This window comes from Ornithorhynchus anatinus, chromosome 7 (genome assembly GCF_004115215.2).
Source record: "Ornithorhynchus anatinus isolate Pmale09 chromosome 7, mOrnAna1.pri.v4, whole genome shotgun sequence".
Lineage (NCBI taxonomy): Eukaryota > Metazoa > Chordata > Mammalia > Monotremata > Ornithorhynchidae > Ornithorhynchus > Ornithorhynchus anatinus.
Genome location: NC_041734.1, coordinates 75,723,347 through 75,742,423, shown reverse-complemented (window position 1 = coordinate 75,742,423; position 19,077 = coordinate 75,723,347). Strand labels below are relative to the sequence as shown.

Genomic DNA, 19,077 nt, shown 5'->3' with positions numbered 1-19,077 from the left:
GCTTTTTATACAAATAGTTCCTCCTTCAAAAGACACCAGAAATACAAATCTAATGGCTTCCGGGTCACCTTAAATATTTTTGTGAAGGTGAGGGCTAAATACCAGACCACCGTATCAGAGAAAATGAGAATTTATGAACAAAAGAAGTGTCTTCCCTAGGTCAGATCAGTGGTCCAATATTCTATCTTCAACAGGAACAAGAGGTGCTTGTGGGACCAGGATGATGGTTGTCTTATTGACTTTATCTTAATGATCATGGACGTATCATCTAACATCCCTATCGCTTCCTTCCACATCACTATCTATCCCTCTTTTAGTCCCTAGATTCCCTACTAGGCCATTTTAGAAACAATTTAGAAGTTGTGGACATTTCTAGACTGTACAGCTTCCTGTTTTTACAAATTTCTTGGGTGTACTCCCGCTTTTGTTTTTTTCCAACCTAACACCTTCAAGCCTCAGTGGGTGTCTCCTTTTCCTAATGTGAACTGTGGTGAACAGCAACTCTGTTTTTCCCCTTCCTGCATCCTTCATTGATATCTGTTAAGTATTTAATGTTAATGTTGGTATTTGTTAAGCGGTTACTATATGCAGAGCACTGTTCTAAGGGCTGGGGTAGATACAGGGTAATCAGGTTGTCCCACGTGAGGCTCACGGTCTTCACCCCCATTTTACAGATGAGGTAACTGAGACACAGAGAAGTGAAGTGACTTGCCCACAGTCACACAGCTGACAAGTGGCAGAGCCGGGAGTCGAACCCATGACCTCTGACTCCGAAGCCCAGGCTCTTTCCACTGAGCCACGCTGCCATGGGCCAAGCAGATACAAGACAATCAGATGAGACCCAGTCCTTGTGCCATATGGGGATTAAAGTCTAAGGTGGAGGGAGAACAAATATTTAATGTCTACAGCGTGGCTAAGTGGAAAGAGCCCGGGCTTGGGAGTCAGAGGTCATTGGTTCGAGTCCTAACTCTGCCACTTGTCAGCTGTGTGACTGTGGGCAAGTCACTTCACTTCTCTGGGCCTCAGTTCCCTCATCTGTTAAATGGGGAATTAAGACTGTGAGCCTCACGTGGGACAACCTGATGACCCTGTATCTAGCCCAGCCCTTAGAACAGTGCTCTGCACATAGTAAGCGCTTAACAAATGCCAACATTATTATTATTATTATTATTTTGCAGAGGAGGAAACTGGGGCACATAGGAGTTAAGGACATGTCCACGGTCACACAGCAGGAAAGTGACAGAACCAGAATTAGAATCAAAGTCTCTTAACTCCCAGTCCTGTGCTCTGTCCCCTAAGCCAAGGTGCCGTCATGAGTTCGTAAACTTCAATAATAATAATGATGGTATTTGTTAAGCGCTTACTATGTACCAAGCACTGTTCTAAGCGCTGGGGTAAATACAAGGTAATCAGATTGTCCCACGTAGGGCTCACAGTCTCAATGCCCATTTTACAGATGAAGTAACTGAGGCACAGAGAAGTGAAGTGACTTGCCCAAGTCACACAGCAGACAAGTGGGAGACCGGGATTAGACTTCTGATTCCCAAGCCTGTGCTCTTGCCACTTAGCCATGCTGCTCCTCTTATTCATTCATTCATTCAATAGTATTTATTGAGCGCTTACTATGTGCAGAGCACTGTACTAAGCGCTTGGGATGAACAAGTCGGCAACAGATAGAGACAGTCCCTGCCGTTTGACGGGCTTACGGTCTAATCGGGGGAGACGAACAGACGAGAACGATGGCGATAAATAGAGTCGAGGGGAAGAACATCTCGTAAAAACAATGGCGACTAAATAGAATCGAGGCGATGTACAATTCATTAACAAAATAAATAGGGTAATGAAAATATATACAGTTGAGCGGATGAGTACAGTGCTGTGGGGATGGGAAGGGAGAGGTGGAGGAGCAGAGGGAAAAGGGGAAAATGAGGGTTTAGCTGCGGAGAGGTAAAGGGGGGATGGCAGAGGGAGTAGAGGGAGAAGAGGAGCTCAGTCTGGGAACACCTCTTGGAGGAGGTGAGTTTTAAGTAGGGTTTCGAAGAGGGAAAGAGAATCAGTTTGGCGGAGGTGAGGAGGGAGGGCGTTCCGGGACCGCGGGAGGACGTGACCCGGGGGTCGACGGCGGGACAGGCGAGACCGAGGGACGGCGAGGAGGTGGGCGACGGAGGAGCGGAGCGTGCGGGGTGGGTGGTAGAAAGAGAGAAGGGAGGAGAGGTAGGAAGGGGCAAGGTGATGGAGAGCCTTGAAGCCTAGAGTGAGGAGTTTATCCCTCACTCTTATCCCTCTAGGATTTCCTCTTTCCATCCCTCCTATCATGGTGGTGGATCTTTTTTTTATTTTCTCTGACTACCATATCCTTCCTAAGAGGAGGTGACCAGAATTGCTCATCAAATGAGAGCTCTTTCTCCCTGAAAGCCTTACACTTGGTTAGACCTTGGTTTCTGGGGGACAGTTTAGGCCACGTTGATGATGATTTGTTAAGTGCTTACTACGTGTCATGTTTGGAAGCAAGGAGATGGATTAGCCAAGTCAGGAGATCCAATTTATAGTCCCAACTCTGCCATTTGTTTGCTGGGTGGCCTTGGGCAACTCTCTTAAATTCTCTGGGCCTCACTTTCCTCGTCTGTGAAATGAGGATAAAATACTCGCTCTTCCTCTCTCTTATACCGTGAGGCCCATGTGAGTCAGAGACAAGGTCTTATTTGACGATCTCATATTTTTCCAGGTGTTTCGCATATAGAAAGCACTTAATAGCATTATCATTATCATTTATATTAATATTTCCCAGCCACATTCCATTGAGGGGCCACAGTCTTTATGACATCCTAAGTGTGCCTTGGCAATCAATCATATTTACTAATAATTGATCATTATGATATTTGTTAAGCACATACTATGTGCCAGGCACTGTACTGAATTCTGGGGAGCGGATACAAATCTATCAGCTCAAAACTATACTTGGGGCTCACAGTCGAGAGGAGAGGAAGAACAGGTATTGAAGCCCTATTTAATAGAGGAAGGAAACTGAGGCATAGAGAAGTTAAGCAACTTGCCCAAGGTCACCCAGTAGGCAAGTGGCAGAGTCAGGATGAGAATGCAGGCCCTCTGTCTTCCCAGGTTTATATTCTTTCCAGTAGGCCAAGCTGCTTCTTCACTGAGCCCTTACTGTGTGCAGAACACTCTACTAAGAGCTTGGGAGAATATAATAGAACTTGTAGAGATGATCAAAGACCTTATTAATACTAATAATAATAATAGTAGTGGCATTTGTTAAATGCTTACTATGTTCCAAGCACTCTTATAAGCACTGGGGTAGATACAAGGTGATCAGGTTGTCCCCCATGGAGCTCCCAGTCTTAATCTCCATTTTACAGATGAGGTAACTGAGGCCCAGAGAGGTGAAGTGACTTGCCCAACGTCAGACCGCTGACAAGCGGCGGAGCCGGTAGAACTCACGACCCTTGACTCCCAAACCGGCGCTCTTTCCACTAAGTTACCCTGCCTCTCGACAACCTACAGTCTTCTCTACAATCTTCTCTTACGATCTAGCTGGAAGTTCATTCATTCATTCAGGAGTATTTATTGAGCGCTTACTATGTGCAGAGCACCGTACTAAGCTTCACTCTGATACCTGCTTCTATTGTGTGAACCTGGGCACTTACCTGAGTTTTCCTGGAGTGAACCCAGAGCTATTTCGATTAAAACCGCAAGCCCCGGGGTGGGACGTGGAATGTGTCCAGCCTGATTAGCTTGTATCTCTCCCAGCGCTTAATGCAATGCCTGGCACAGAGTAAGCACTTAATGAATATCATAAACACCCCCGCCCACAACTGATGCATATGAGGCCAACATATTTTAGAATAGTAGAGTTGAACTTCAGCCGCCAACCAGGATACCACAGATCTAGTCATGTAATTTTGGCAGCCTGTAAAGCCAGATCTATTCTCGTATCTATGGCACCCTTTAAAGCTAGAGTCAAAGGAAATTTTAAAAAGTGAGTCAGTCAGGTAACGCTCCAACCTAAGAAAAACATTCTAACCCCAGCTCTTGCCACCGACCTGATGGGTGATCTTGGGCAGGTCATTTAACCTCTCTCTGAGCCTCAGTTTTCTCAAAAATGGGGATATGCCTGTCTCCCTTCCTCTTAGATTTTGAACGTCAGGTGGGATGAGGACTGAGTCTGATCTGATCAACTTGTATTCCTTCATTCCGGCGTATTTATTGAAGCTCTTACTAGGTGCAGACACTACTAAGCGCTTGGAAAGTAGAATTCAGCAGTAAAGAGAGATATTCCCTGCCCCAACAAGGGCTTACAGTCTAGAAGGGGGGGTGGGGGGGACAGACATCAAAACAAGAAAACACATCAAAATAAGTAAATAGAATTAGAGATATGCACATATATACACAAGCGCTGTGGGCCGGGAGAGAGGAGTAGAGCAATCTATCCCGCCTCTGCCAGTTGTCAGCTGTGTGACTGTGGGCAAGTCACTTAACTTCTCTGTGCCTCAGTTCCCTCATCTGTAAAATGGGGATTAACTGTGAGTCTCACGTGGGACAACCTGATTACCCTGTATCTACCCCAGCGCTTAGAACAGTGCTCTGCACATAGTAAGCGCTTAACAAATACCAGCATTATTATCCCAGGGCTTATGTGATTTGAATCCCTTGTAAGGGCTTTTAAGAAATTAAACGATAATAATCATAAAAATGGTAATAATTAGCTTATGTTCAGATTTTTGGGTCTGAATGGAATTCCTAATAATGATAATGATTATATATAATAACCATTATATTATCATTATTAGGAATTCCATTCAGACTCCACAATCTTAGCACACACAGCCTCCCTGACCCAATATATTAGCCGAGAGGAGGAAAGTCCTTAGTTTGGAGTTGGAAACAAATCAGTGTCCGATTCAGAACTGGAAAGTAACTCTACGGGTTCCGACTGCCATAAACTTTCTAACACTTGACCTTTCCTCCTCTCAGAAGTCAAGATTTTGGTGAAACAACCTCCCTTGCTTGTAGCAACCAATAATGAAGTAAATCTCGTTTGCAACTACATCTACAACGGATCCCGGACAGAATTCCGAGCCTCCCTCCAGAAAGGAGTAGACAGTGCAGTGGAGACCTGCTCGCTGTATGGGAATGTTTCCCACCAGGAAAATTCTCCGTCAAATAAAGAATTCAACTGCCACGGCATATTCAATGAAACAACAATGACATTTCATCTCTGGGACCTGCTTGTTAACCAAACAGATATTTACTTCTGCAAAATTGAGGTCATGTACCCTCCTCCCTACTATCACAACGACAAGAGCAATGGAACCATCATTCACGTGAAAGGTAAAACTCTATACCGGAAGCGTTCATTGGAGTCCATTTAGGATAGACCCCCTTCCCCTCTCTCCTGGAGAGAAAACACCCAGTGGAATTCCGGACACTCGGATCCTCTTTTCAAGGGCAACCGTTAGCCGCCTGATGCCCCTGCTTCTCCGTCAGTATAAATACCTACCCGGCTCTCAGAGATTTTCCCGGTATTAGTTAGAATAAATCTATTCATCCTATAAACTCCAGCACCCTTTGTCAGATAAATATTTTTCATCATTATCGATGAAGAGTAATACTCAAAGAGCTCAATTTCTGGGAAAGGGACAAAGTTTAGAGGGGGAGTTTCTACCAACACTTAGCTGTTTAAATAAAAGTGTGAATTTGTCATACATTTTCCAGGGTGCCAAACAATTTGTTCCACATTTTCATATTTCATCGTATAAATCAATGGTATTTATTGAGCTCTGTCTGAGTGTAAGCGTTTGGAAAAGTACAATAGAAGCAAAACACACTATCCCTCCCCACAAGGAGTTTATACTATATAAACTTCTTCCCATAATCTTCATGGTGATTATTTTAAGCATCAGATAGATGTAAGCTACTGCTTAGGACTGGACACAAAAGGAACTCCTTAACTTGATCTGGTGTGGAAATGTCAATGTTCTGAGAAAAGAAGGTGAGGGAATCAATTAATCACTGGTATTTATTTAGCACTCACTGTGTGCAGAGTACTGAGATAAGTGCTTGGGAGAGTCAGTACAATAGAGTTGGCAGACCTGATAATAACTTCTCTGTGCCTCAGTTACCTCATCTGTAAAATGGGGATGAAGACTGTGAGCCCCACGTGGGACAACCTCATTCCCCTGTCTCTACCCCAGCGCTTAGAACGGTGCTCTGCACATAGTAAGCGCTTAGCAGATACCAACATTATTAATAATGATAATAATGGCATTTGTTAAGCGCTTACTATGTGTCAAGCACTGTTCTAAGTGCTGGGGGGATACAAGGTGATCAGATTGTCCCACGTGGGGCTCACAGTCTTAATCCCCATTTTACAGATGAGGTAACTGAGGCACAGAGAAGTGAAGTGACTTGCCCAAAGTCACACATCTGACAAGCGGCGGAGCCGGGATTAGAACCCATGACCTCTGACTCCCAAGCCCATACTCTTTCCACCGAGCCGCACTGCCCCTCTAATCACTGCCCACAAGAAGCTTCCAGTCTAGAAGAGAAACCCGTAATTTATGAATGATTTGTTTATCAAATCTTCCTCGATTAGGTTGCCAATGCGGAATGTTATAAGTGGTAGTGAGCCAGATCATTCAATCCATCTATCAATCAGACTTATTGAACACTTACCGTGTGGATGTGTCTTGTACTAAATGCTTGGGAGACTGCAATACAACAGCATAGAGCAAAGAGGAGCGGTGTAACCTAGTGGATAGAGCACTGGCCTGGGAGTCAGAAGGACCTGACTCCAGTCCCGGTTCTGCCATCTGTCTGCTGTGTGACCTTGGGCAAGTTACTCAACTTCTCTGTGTCTCAGTTACCTCATCTGTAAAATGACTGTGAGTCCCATTTGGGATTAGGGAAGCAGCGTGGCTCAGTGGAAGGAGCCGGGGCTTGGGAGTCAGAGGTCATGGGTTCTAATCCCCGGTCCGCCGTTTGTCAGATGTGTCACTTTGGGCAAGTCACTTAACGTCTCTGGGCCTCAGTTCCCTCATCTGTAAAATGGGGATTAAGACTGTGAGCCCCACCTGGGACCAGCTGTTCACCTTGATTCCCCCCCCCCCAGCGCTTAGAATAGTGCTTTGCACATAGTAAGTGCTTCACAAATGCCATTATTATTATTTGGACTGTGTTCAACCTGATTACCTTGTGTCTACCAAGTGCTTAGAACAGTGCATGGCACCTTGTAAGTGCTTAACAATTTTAATTTTATTGCCGAATTGTACTTTCCAAGCGCCTAGTATAGTGCTCTGCACACAGTAAGTGCTCGATACATATAATTGAATGAATGAATGAACGAACAAATACCATGAAAAAAAACGAAACAAAAAAACCCCAGAGTCGGTAGTCATGTTCCCTGCCCACAGAAAGCTTACCAAATTCCATCATCTGTTTGCAGCATGAATTGTTAGGATGTAAGCACTCAATAAAGACCAGTGACTCGTTGACATGGAAATTTTTAGAAGCTGAACCTAAAAATAGCCCGAGATAAATTACACCCAGTTTTTCCATAACAAGCATTTTCAATCTGTGTGTCGGCTAAAATGCTGATGGGAAATTAGGAGCCTTTTTACGGCAACACCAGGTCGATCTGCCTGGAACCCACTGCAATAATTACGGTATTTGTTCAGAGCTTACTATGTTCAAGGCACTGGGCTACTGAAAAACATGGCTCTGGGAAAGAGAGTGGTGACTGCTAATGGTCCATATTCTACAGTGGGAGTTTTCTTTAATGTGGGGTTTATCAGGAATGTAATGCCTGCCTTATAGATCTGAGGCAGATCAAAATCAGGAAAGAAATCATTCAGTCAATCAATCAGTGGCATTTATTAAGTGTTTACTATATGCAGAACACCGTTCTAAGTTCTCAGAAGAGTGCAATACCTCAGAATTAGTAAGCCATTACAAGTTTACAGTCTAGAGAGGGAGCTAGACTTTGATATTAAAAAATAAGTAATTTATAATATATAATTTAAAGATACATACTAAATTCTCAGAAGAGTACAATACCTCCATATTAGAGAAGCAGCGTGGCTTAGTGGAAAGAGCACGGGCTTTGGAGTCAGAGGTCATGGGTTCAAATCCCGGCTCGGCCACTTGTCAGCTGTGTGACTTTGGGCAAGTCACTTAACTTCTCGGTGCCTCAGTTACCCCATCTGTAAACTGGGGATTAAAACTGTGAGCCCCACGTGGGACAACCTGATTCCCTTGTGTCTACTCCAGCGCTTAGAACAGTGCTCGGCACATAGTAAGCGCTTAACAAATACCAAATACCACCATTATTAGTAACCCATTACAAGCTTATAGTCTAGAGAGGGAGATAGACTTTGATAGAAAAAAATAAGTAATTTATAATATATAATTTAAAGATGCGTAGTGAAAAATTTCTAAAATTGCACAGATTGCCAGCCTTGGCAAGAACTTAACCTTTATTTAATCCCCAGAGCAGGTGGAGTGAATACAATAAATCAACAAATTCAGGAGGAGCTATTCAGCATATCTCCGCCCTTTAGATCTAAGAGATGCCAGCTCTAATCCTTTGAGGACCTGGGAGGAAGCAGTGAATGAGTGGTTCAGTATTCTCCTCTCCGGGCAGGCCTGCCTGAAGGGGAGAATGTGAACTCATTATGCCGGCTAATTCCGTTTTACTGTACGCTCCCAAGTGCTTAGTACAGTGCTCTGCACATGGTCAGCACTCATTAGATATCATTCATTGATTCAGACTATCGTGAGGAGAAGGCACAAGTAGCTCATCCCCCAGGATACGTGAGAGGGAGAATGACTAGCTTTTTCTCAATAAAATCATCATTTGGTGGTATTTATTGAGCATCTACTGGGTGCAGAGCACTTTACCGAACGCTTGGGAGGGTAAAATATAACAGAATTGGCAGAAATGTTCCCTGCCCACAAAGAGCTTCTCTCGTGACAAAAGGGAGAAGCAAGTTGAAAATCTCTCAGGGGGAAGTTGACATTTCTTTTAAATCTACCTAGAGCTTTTATCTTTAAAGAAGCCATCGACAACCTACCTTCCCAACAGGAGAATCATGGCACCATATTGCAATTGGTCTTCCCCGCTCTTCCGAACAACATCACCTAAAAAGACTGCAGATTTCACCTTCATCAGGTGTAGTGGGGTGACCACTTAAAGGAGGCAAGCCATTTTTCTTCCCTCTCCCTGTATTTGGGTACACAAGAAGGAGAATTGAGCTGAATGACCCCAGTCCCCTAGAACCTACGTCACCTTGGTTGTCCTAAGACAAGCAGCGTGGCTCAGTGGAAAGAGCCCGGGCTTGGGAGTCAGAGGTCATGGGTTTGAATCCCGGCTCTGCCACCTGTCAGCGGTGTGACTGTGGGCAGGTCACTTCACTTCTCTGTGCCTCGGTTCCCTCATCTGTAAAATGGGGATTAAGACTGTGAGCCTCACGTGGGACAACCTCATTACCCTGTATCTCCCCCAGCGCTTAGAACAGTGCTCTGCATATAGTAAGCGCTTAACAAATACCAACATTATTATTATTATTGTCAGCCGGGAACTCACTGGCCACGTCTAATAGTAATAATAATAATAATAATGATGGTATTTGTTAAGTGCTTACTATGTGTCGAGCACTGTTCTAAGTGCTGGGGGAGATGCAAAGTAATCAGGATGGACACAGTCCATGTCCCACATGTGGCTCCCAGACTTAATCCGCATTTTACAGATGAGGTAACTGAGGCCCAGAGAAGTCAACTGACTTCATTCAGTAGTATTTATTGAGCGCTTACTATGTGCAGAGCACTGTACTAAGCGCTTGGAATGAACGAGTCGGCAACAGATAGAGACGGTCCCTGCCGTTTGACGGGCTTATCCAAGGTCACACAGCAGAGAAGTGCCAGAGCCGGGATTAGAACGCAGGTCCTTCTGACTCCCAAGCCCGTGCTCTACCCATTAGGCCAAACTACTTCTACAGGCCACAAAAAATGTCAAGAGGGCTCACCACGTCTTTATGGGGCTGACAGTATCTAGCTTGTCACCTGGCTAACAAGAAGGTGATTTACACACAGTACATTTGGTGCTCTGTTGGGATTCACTCAGTGAGGGTTCAAAAGTGACAGCTGGTGATCCTGGAGGCAGCATGTTTTTGCGGGGTGAGTGCGTCTTCGCCCTGCCCCCTGGTTGGCTTGGGGGTCTGCCAGTTGACAGCTGCTTCCTGGGGTTGTTGACAGCTCTGGGCTCTCTCCTCTCTGTCACTTTCCCCTCCCTGAGGACTCTGAGACAACTGAGGATGACAGAAGGGTGGGGAGGAGGGGATGGGAAGGTCGACGAGCACGAAACGCGCTTAGGCAGGGAAAGCAGCAGCGGAGATCTGACGGGTTCTCGTCTTTAAGCTTCTTGTGGGCAGGAATCTGGTTTCCTATTCTCTTTTAATGGCATTTGTTAAGTGCTTACTATGTGCCAGGCTCCATACTGAGCACTGTGGTAAACACAAAATAATCAAGGTGGACCCAGTCCGAGTCCCACATGGGGCTGACAATCTAATTTTACAGATAACTGAGGCCCAGAGAATAATAATAATCATCATAACGTTGGTATTTGTTAAGCGCTCCCTATGTGCCGAGCACCGTTCTAAGCGCTGGGGTAGATACAGGGGAATCAGGTTGTCCCACGTGAGGCTGACAGTCTTAATGCCCATTTTACAGACGAGGTAACTGAGACCCCGAGAAGTGAAGTGACTTGACCAAGGTCACGCAGTTGACAAGCAGCAGAGGGGGACTGGAACCCGGGTCCTCTGACTCCCATTCTATTCCACTAGGTCACACTGCTTCTATTGTATCCTACTCTCCCAAGCACTCACTATGGTGCTTTGCACAAAATAAGCACCCAATAAATACCATCGATTATTTGATTGGGGCTTAAGTGGTGCTACAGGCTGGCTGACCTGGGCCTCTAAATTTGGGCAGCACCACGTAAAGCCAGACTCCTGGTCATCTGAAACCAGCACTGAGCAGATTCAGGCCCAGTCAGATTTTTCTACTGAAAAATTAACTTCATAGTTCGACAACCTAGTGCCCTAAGACCTAATATCCTGAGTGATGTGAAAAACAACTCGATTCTGAAGGAAATCTAACTGATTCTGAGTTTAGCAGCCAGGGAAATCTGCCTGACTCTATAACTGTTACTGATTTTCTCTCCTGTGATTCAGCAGGGCCCAGGAGCTGATGCAAAAGAGGAAGGCCAACTCGTCAAGCTGATTTTCTGTAGATTTTCACACCTTCTCCAACCTCTTCCACATTCTTTTTCTAAAAAATGGTATTTGTTAAGCACTTACCATGTGCCAGGCACTGTACTAAGCCCTGAGGTAGATACAAACGAATGAGGTTGGACTCAGTTCATGTCCCGCATGGAGCTCACGTTCCATGGAAAGCCCATGGAATCTGAGTGCCATTGCAAATTTGTATTCATACTTATATTTATAATCATAATAATAATCATGATGGTATTTGTTAAGCGCTTACTATGTGCAAAACACTGTTCTAAGTGCTGGTGGGGGGAATACAAGGGGATCAGGTTGTCCCATGTGGGGCTCACAGTCTTAATGCCCATTTTCCAGATGAGGGAACTGAGGCCCAGAGGAGTGAAGTGACTTACCCAAAGTCACACAGCTGACAGGTGGCGGAGTCGGCATTAGAACCCATGACCTCTGACTACCAAGCCCGGGCTCTTTCCATTGAGCCATGCTGCTTCTTTATATTAGCAGAAGAAGCAGCGTGGCTCAGTGGAAAGAGCACGGGCTTGAGTTTCAGAGGTCACGGGTTCGAATTCCGACTCTGCCACTTAGCTGTGTGACTGTGGGCAAGTCACTTCACTTCTCTGCGCCTCGGTGACCTCATCTGTAAAATGGGGATTAAGACTGTGAGCCTCATGTGGGACAACCTGATGACCCTGTATCTACCCCAGCGCTTAGAACAGTGCTCTGCACATAGTAAGCACTTAACAAATACTAACATTATTATTATTAATGTCTGTCTCCCCCTCTAAACTTTAAGGTCAGATTTTCTTATGGTATTTGTTAAGTACTTGCTATGTACCAGACACCGTTATAAGGGCTCGAATAGATACAAAATAATGAGGCTTGAGGCACCTGTCCCACATGGGGCTCATAGTCTCAATCCCCATTTTACAGATGAGGTAACTGAGGCACAGAAAAGTTAAGAAACTTGCTCAAGGTCACACGGCAGACAAGTGGAGGAGCTGGAATTAGAACCCAGGTCTTTCTGTCACCCAGCCCTTGCTCTATCCACTAGGCTACACTGCTTCTTAGAAGCACTTAGAAGCACTACTTAGAAGCACTACACTTAGAAGCAGCGTGGCTCAGTGGAAAGAGCCCAGGCTTGGGAGTCAGAGGTCGTGGGTTCTAATCCCGGCTCTGCCGCTTGCCAGCTGTGTGACTTTGGGCGAGTCACTTAACTTCTCTGTGCCTCAGTTGCCTCATCTGTAAAATGGGGATTAAGACTGTGAGCCCCACGTGCGACAACCTGATCACCTTGTACCCCCCAGCGCTTAGAACAGCGCTTTGCGCCTAGTAAGTGCTTAACAAATACCACCATTTATTTTGATTCTCATTGTGGGCAGAGGATAATAATAATAATAATGTTGGTATTTGTTAAGCGCTTACTATGTGCCGAGCACTGTTCTAAGCGCTGGGGTAGACATAGGTGAATCGTGTTGTCCCACGTGGGGCTCACAGTCTTAATCCCCATTTTACAGATGAGGGAACTGAGGCACAGAGAAGTTAAGTGACTTGCCCACAGTCACACAGCCGACAAGTGGCAGAGCTGGGATTCGAACTCATGAGCCCTGACTCCAAAGCCCGTGCTCCTTCCACTGAGCCACGCTGCTTCTGCCAAATTATTGTACTGTACTCTCCCAAGCACTCAGTACAGTGCTCTGCACATAGTAAGCACGCAATAAATACCACTGATGCTGATGACCGGAAGCTCACTGTAGGCAGGAAATCTATCTACCAACTCTGCTATATTATTATAGCATACTCTCCCAACTGCTTAGTACAGTGCTCTGCATAAAGTAAGCACTCAATCGATCACGTTTACTGAGCGCTTACTATGTGCAGAACACTGTGCTAAGCACTTGGGAGAGTACAACAGAATTAACAGACCCCTTCCCTCAAAAAATATGATTGACTGATGATGATGATTGGGGGTTTGCCTCACTGCGTGTTTTCTTTTTTCTTTTTTTTCTCTTTCAGAAAAGCTGAAATGCCCAGATATGAACCATCAACCCCCCAAACCCTTCTGGGCTATAGTAGCCGTTGTTGGAGCCCTTGCTTTTTACAGTATGTTAATTACAGTGGCCTTTTGCAACTGCTGGGTAAGGAACTGAGGACTTTTCCTACTTGACCCTCGAGACAAACCCTCCTAATATCCTCACAGCAACTTCCCTCCCCCAACAACGTGCAATCCTACCTTATTGATCGTCTCTTTCAGGGCTATTTCACTGGCTTGGGATCTTAATAGTTATGAGAACTGACAAGATGATAATAATAAAAATAGTGACGATGGTATTTGGTAAGCACTTACTATGAGCAAAACAAAACACCGTTCTAAGCGCCGGAGGGGGCAATACAAGGTGATCAGGTGGCCCCCCCGTGGGGCTCACAGTCTTAATCCCCACTTTACAGATGAGGGAACTGAGGCACAGAGAAGTTAAGTGACCTGCCCAAAGTCACACAACTGACAAGTGGCGGAGCCGGGATTAGATCCTCACACGATTAGATCTTCACATGGTTTGGGTTTATTCAACTAGAGTGGATTCTGCTTGGCCCTGCCCAGCTTCCTTCAAAGGTTGGGGTGTGAGGCAGCAGGAAGAGAGGGCACAGAGGTTCAATCATTCATTCAATAGTATTTATTGAGCGCCTACTATGTGCAGAGCACTGTACTAAGCGCTTGGATTGTACAATTCGGCAACAGATAGAGACAATCCCCGCCCAGTGACGGGCTCACGGTCTGATAGAGGTGGGGAAAAAGAGTCTATGTCTGGTTTGGTGAGACGTTATTAATAGGAAGTTTCTCGCTGGCAAGGAACTAGTTTCTTTCATCCTCCCTCAAGAGGTTGGTACAGTGCCCTGCACACGGTAGGCACTCAGTAAATACTACTGATTGATCGACAAGGCGGGGGGTGCAACCTTCTAAGGGTGACATTACCTTTTTTTAAAGATACCCGTCGTGCGTACTATGTTGTCAAGCACTTTTCTAAGCACGGGGGTAGATGCAAATTTTTCAGGTTGGACACAGTCCCTGTCCCACATGGGGCTCACAGTCCAAGTAGGACGGACAAGGATTCAGTCCCCATTTTACAGTTGAGGAAACTGAGGCACAGAAAAGTCAAATGACTTCCCCAAATTCAGACAGCAGGAACTGGCAGAACCAAGATTAGCAAAATGGGGCTTAAGAATGCGAGTCCCATGTGGGAAAGGAACGGTGTCCAACCTGATTAGCTAGTCTCTACCCCAGCGCTTAAAACAGCCCTTGACACATAGTAAGTGCTTAACAAATAACATAATAATAATATTATCCAGGTCCTCTGACTCCCAAGCCCTTGCTCTATCCGCTAAGCCATGCTGATTCCCTGTTATCCTGTGGTTTGTGGCTGAGGGGCTGCCAACCACTTCAAAACCTTATCCCACTTCGTAACCTCATCAAAGGCTCACCTCCTCTAAAAAGCCTTCCCTGACTAAGCCCTCCTCTCCTCTTCTCCCACTCCTTTCCGCACCACTCTTGCTTTTTCATTCAGTATAGCTCGCTGTGGGCAGGGAATGGGTCTGTTTAGGTTATGAGGGAACTCCCATCCCCACAGCACATATCTATAATATATATATATAATAATAATAATGTTGGTATTTGTTAAGCGCTTACTATGTGCAGAGCACTGTTCTAAGCACCGGGATAGATACGGGGTGATCAGGTCGTCCCACGTGAGGCTCACAGTTAATCCCCATTTTACAGATGAGGTAACTGAGGCACAGAGAAGTGAAGTGACTTGCCCACAGTCACACGGCTGACAAGTGGCAGAGCCGGGAGTCGAACTCATGACCTCTGACTCCAAAGCCCAGGCTCTTTCCACTGAGCCACGCTGCTTCCCCAATATATAATAATAATAATGTTGGTATTTGTTAAGCGCTTACTATGTGCAGAGCACTGTTCTAAGCGCCGGGATAGATACGGGGTGATCAGGTCATCCCACGTGAGGCTCACAGTTAATCCCCATTTTACAGATGAGGGAACTGAGGCACAGAGAAGTTAAGTGACTTGCCCACAGTCACACAGCTGACAAGTGGCAGAGCCGGGAGTCGAACTCATGACCTCTGACTCCGAAGCCCAAGCTCTTTTCCACTGAGCCACGCTGCTTCCCTTGCACCCCACCCCCAGCCTCACAGCACTTACGTAAGCATCGTTTTAAACTGCCATTTCCCTTATCCTGTGATACATTTTCATATCTGTCTCCCCCCCCTTACTGAAAACTGCTTGAGGGCAGAGCATATCTAACCAAGTCCATGGCATTATACTCTTAAGATCTTAGTACAGTGCTCTGCACACAGCAAGTGCTAATATATATATATCTGTAATTTATTTATTAATTTATCTATTTATTTATATTAAAGTCTGTCTCCCCTCCTAAACTATGAGCTCACTGTGGGCAGGAATGTGTCCGTTCATGTCTATATTGTACTCTCCCAAGCTCTTAGTACAGTGCTTTGCACACAGTAAGCGCTCAATAAATATGATTGAAGGAATGAATGAATGAACCTCTGGCTCAAACACTGAGAGAATTGGAATCCTAGAGGAACGATCTATCCTGGGATACTATATGAGTTCTAGATTGAAAGAGGGATTCCAGGGGAGAAAGGTTCCTGGCCGCCCAGAGAAAGGCTGTTCAGCCAGCCAACGTTTTCGCCACTAATTCATTCCTTCATTCAGTAGTATTTATTGAGCGCTTACTATGTGCAGAGCACTGTACTAAGCACTTGGAATATACAATTCGGCAACAGATAGAGACAATCCCTGCCCAATGACGGGCTCGCAGTCTAATCGGGGGAGACAGACGGACAAATGACAAATCAAGACGACATAATCACGATAAATAGAATCAAGGGGATGGACACCTCGTGAACAAAATAAATAGGGTAGTAATGAGGAGTAGCTTAGGGCCTGGAAAAGCCTAGCACAGTGATGCTCCTGCTCTCTCATTTCCCACTACCCCTAAACCCACACACTTCGTTTCTCTAATGCTAACCTATTTACAATACCTCAAGCTCATCTCTCTCGACACCTACCCCTTGCTCATATCCTCCCCCTGGCCTGGAACTCTCTCACCCTTCATATCTGTCGACCACCACGCTCCTCAACTTCAACACTATTCTAAAATCAAGAAGCCTTCCCTGACTAACTTCTTATTTCCCCTTCTTATTCTCCCTCCTTTCCCCATCACCTATGAACTTGGGACTGCACCCCTTAAACACTTTGATACTCACCCCACCCCAAGCCTCACAGCACTTACGTAAGCATCGTTTTAAACTGCCATTTCCCTTATCCTGTGATATATTTTCATATCTGTCTCCCCCCCTTACTGAAAACTGCTTGAGGGCAGAGCATATCTAACCAAGTCCATGGCATTATACTCTTAAGATCTTAGTACAGTGCTCTGCACACAGCAAGTGCTAAATAAATGAATTTCATCGATTGATTAATTGACTGACTGGAAAAAAAAAACTCTGCCCTGAAAAAATCTAAAGTCCTTATAGGTCTCTGTTGTTCAACTGTACCCTAGGACTGTACTATATCCTGGGAAACCCAAAAGATCACCATTTCTTTGAAATGATGACAGATCTAGCCCCCCCCCCCCAAACCCATTCTGCCTCATTTGCAATGAATTATTGTGCATCTACAGAGTGCTAAGCACCTTGCTCAGCCTTTGGGAGAGTTTAACATAACAATAATTATAATTATAGTATTTATTAAGTGCTTATTATGTGCCAGGCACTTGGATACAAGCCAGTCAGGTTGGGCACAGTCCCTGCCCCATGTGGGGCTCACGGACTCAATCCCCATTTTACAGATGAAGTAAACGAGACACAGAGAAGTGAAGTGACTTGCTCAAGGTCACACATCAGACAAGCTTCAGACTGAAGCAAGGCACAGATTCCCTGTCTTCAAGGAGTTCACAATCATATGGGAGACAGACAAATTTATATTTCAGATAATGAAAGCAGGAAGGAGAAGGAATATATCAGAAAATACCACAGATATATCAGGACCGTAATGCAGAATGAACAATTCCGCATTGCTATACAAATGATCATAAATGTAAAAATACATCAATTCCTCAACCACTGTAGTAGTATTCGTGGTTTTTAATCTAGTGTCTAATCAATCAGTGGTAATTACTGAGCACTTGCAGAGCACTGTATTAAGCACTTGGGAGAGCACAATAAAACGGAGTTGGTGGAGTCCTTGTGGGCAGGGAATGCGTCTATTTAGGTTATATTATACTCTCCCAAGTGCTTAGTACAGTGCTCCGCACACAGTAAGTGCTCAATAAATATGATTGACCCATGTCCCCTGCCCACAGTGAGCTCCCGGTCTAATAAATCTATGCCCTATCCTAAGAGTTTAGGAAGGCACGACAGAAGCATTAAGCACAGTCCCTGGCCAAGGAATCTCGGAATAGCAGTACAAGGTTCTGTTTCTGGGCTTTGCTTTCAGGAGAAAGTTTTCTTTTTTGACCAACGGTAAACCTCAGTAGTGTAAGGGGCAGGAAAGGCACAGCGGACCGAGTCAGACAGGCCTGCTGCCTCTACTGCAGCTGTTTTCTAATCCCTTGGCCTGCTGTCCACTACAGAGGAGGCCTCTGTGGGTGAAAGCTCGTGATCAGAGGGAATGTTACCCCATAGGAAGTAGCCGGCGTCTGATATCTACTGAGCATCTGTGATGTGATGGCTTGTCAGCAGGCCACAGCTGCGTATTCATTCGGAGCTCTCGGCCCGCTCCCGACCTTTCCGTGAATAGAGGATTTTTCCCTGCCACAGTGCAGCGGGCCTGCACCTGTGACTGTCACTTACTCAGCCGTGCTCCTCAAGTCTGTCTTCTCATCCCTAGAGAAGAGGCTTACCTACCAGAGACCTGAAAGTACAAAAAGAAATGTAGACGCAGAGAAGGGCGTGCCAAGCCGCACCTGGAATTTGCTGGGGGCTGTCTACCTACTGAGGTGCCGGTAGTGGATAGAGGATGAGCCTGTGAGTCAGAAGGACCTATGTTCTCATCCTAGCTCCACCCCTTCTCTGCTGCGTGACCTTAGGCAAGTCATTTAACTTCTCTGTGACTTCATTACCTCATCTGTAAAACGGGGATGAAGGCTGTGAGCCCCATGTGGGACAAGGACTGTGTTTTTCTTGAGCGCTTACTATGTGCCAGACACCGTACTGGGGTAGATACAAGATAATCTGGAGGGACACGGTCCCTGTCGCCCATAGGGCTAATGCTTACTCTGTGCCAAGCCCTGTAGTACAATAATAATAATGTTGGTATTTGTTAAGCGCTTACTATGTGCAGAGCACTGTTCTAAGCACTGGGGTAGACACAGGGGAATCAGGTTGTCCCACGTGGGGCTCACAGTCTTCATCCCCATTTTACAGATGAGGGAACTGAGGCACAGAGAAGTTAAGTGACTTGCCCACAGTCACACAGCTGACAAGTGGCAGAGCTGGGATTTGAACTCATGACCTCTGACTCCAAAGCCCGTGCTCTTTCCACTGAACCACGCTGCTTCTGGCATATGAGATAATCAATTCAGACACATAGTTCCTGTCCCACGAGCGCTCACAGTCCGAGTACGAGAAAGAACGGTATTGAATTCCCAATTTACTAATGAGGAAACTGAAGCACAGAGAAGTTAAGTGGCTTGCCCAAGGTCACAGAGCAAGTAAGTGGCTGATTTAGAATTAGAACCTAGGCCCGTCCTCA

At 45.6% G+C, this 19,077-nt stretch overlaps 1 protein-coding gene across 1 annotated transcript in view; it reads left to right on the top strand.

The window, feature by feature from the left end:
• Positions 1–19,077, top strand: part of CD28 (CD28 molecule) — a 49,316-nt gene that overhangs the window by 20,192 nt on the left and 10,047 nt on the right. The window contains exons 2-3 of the mRNA XM_029068984.2: positions 4,990–5,346; positions 13,308–13,429. Coding sequence (XP_028924817.1) covers positions 4,990–5,346; positions 13,308–13,429 — 479 coding nt within the window. The remainder of the gene's footprint in view (positions 1–4,989; positions 5,347–13,307; positions 13,430–19,077) is intronic.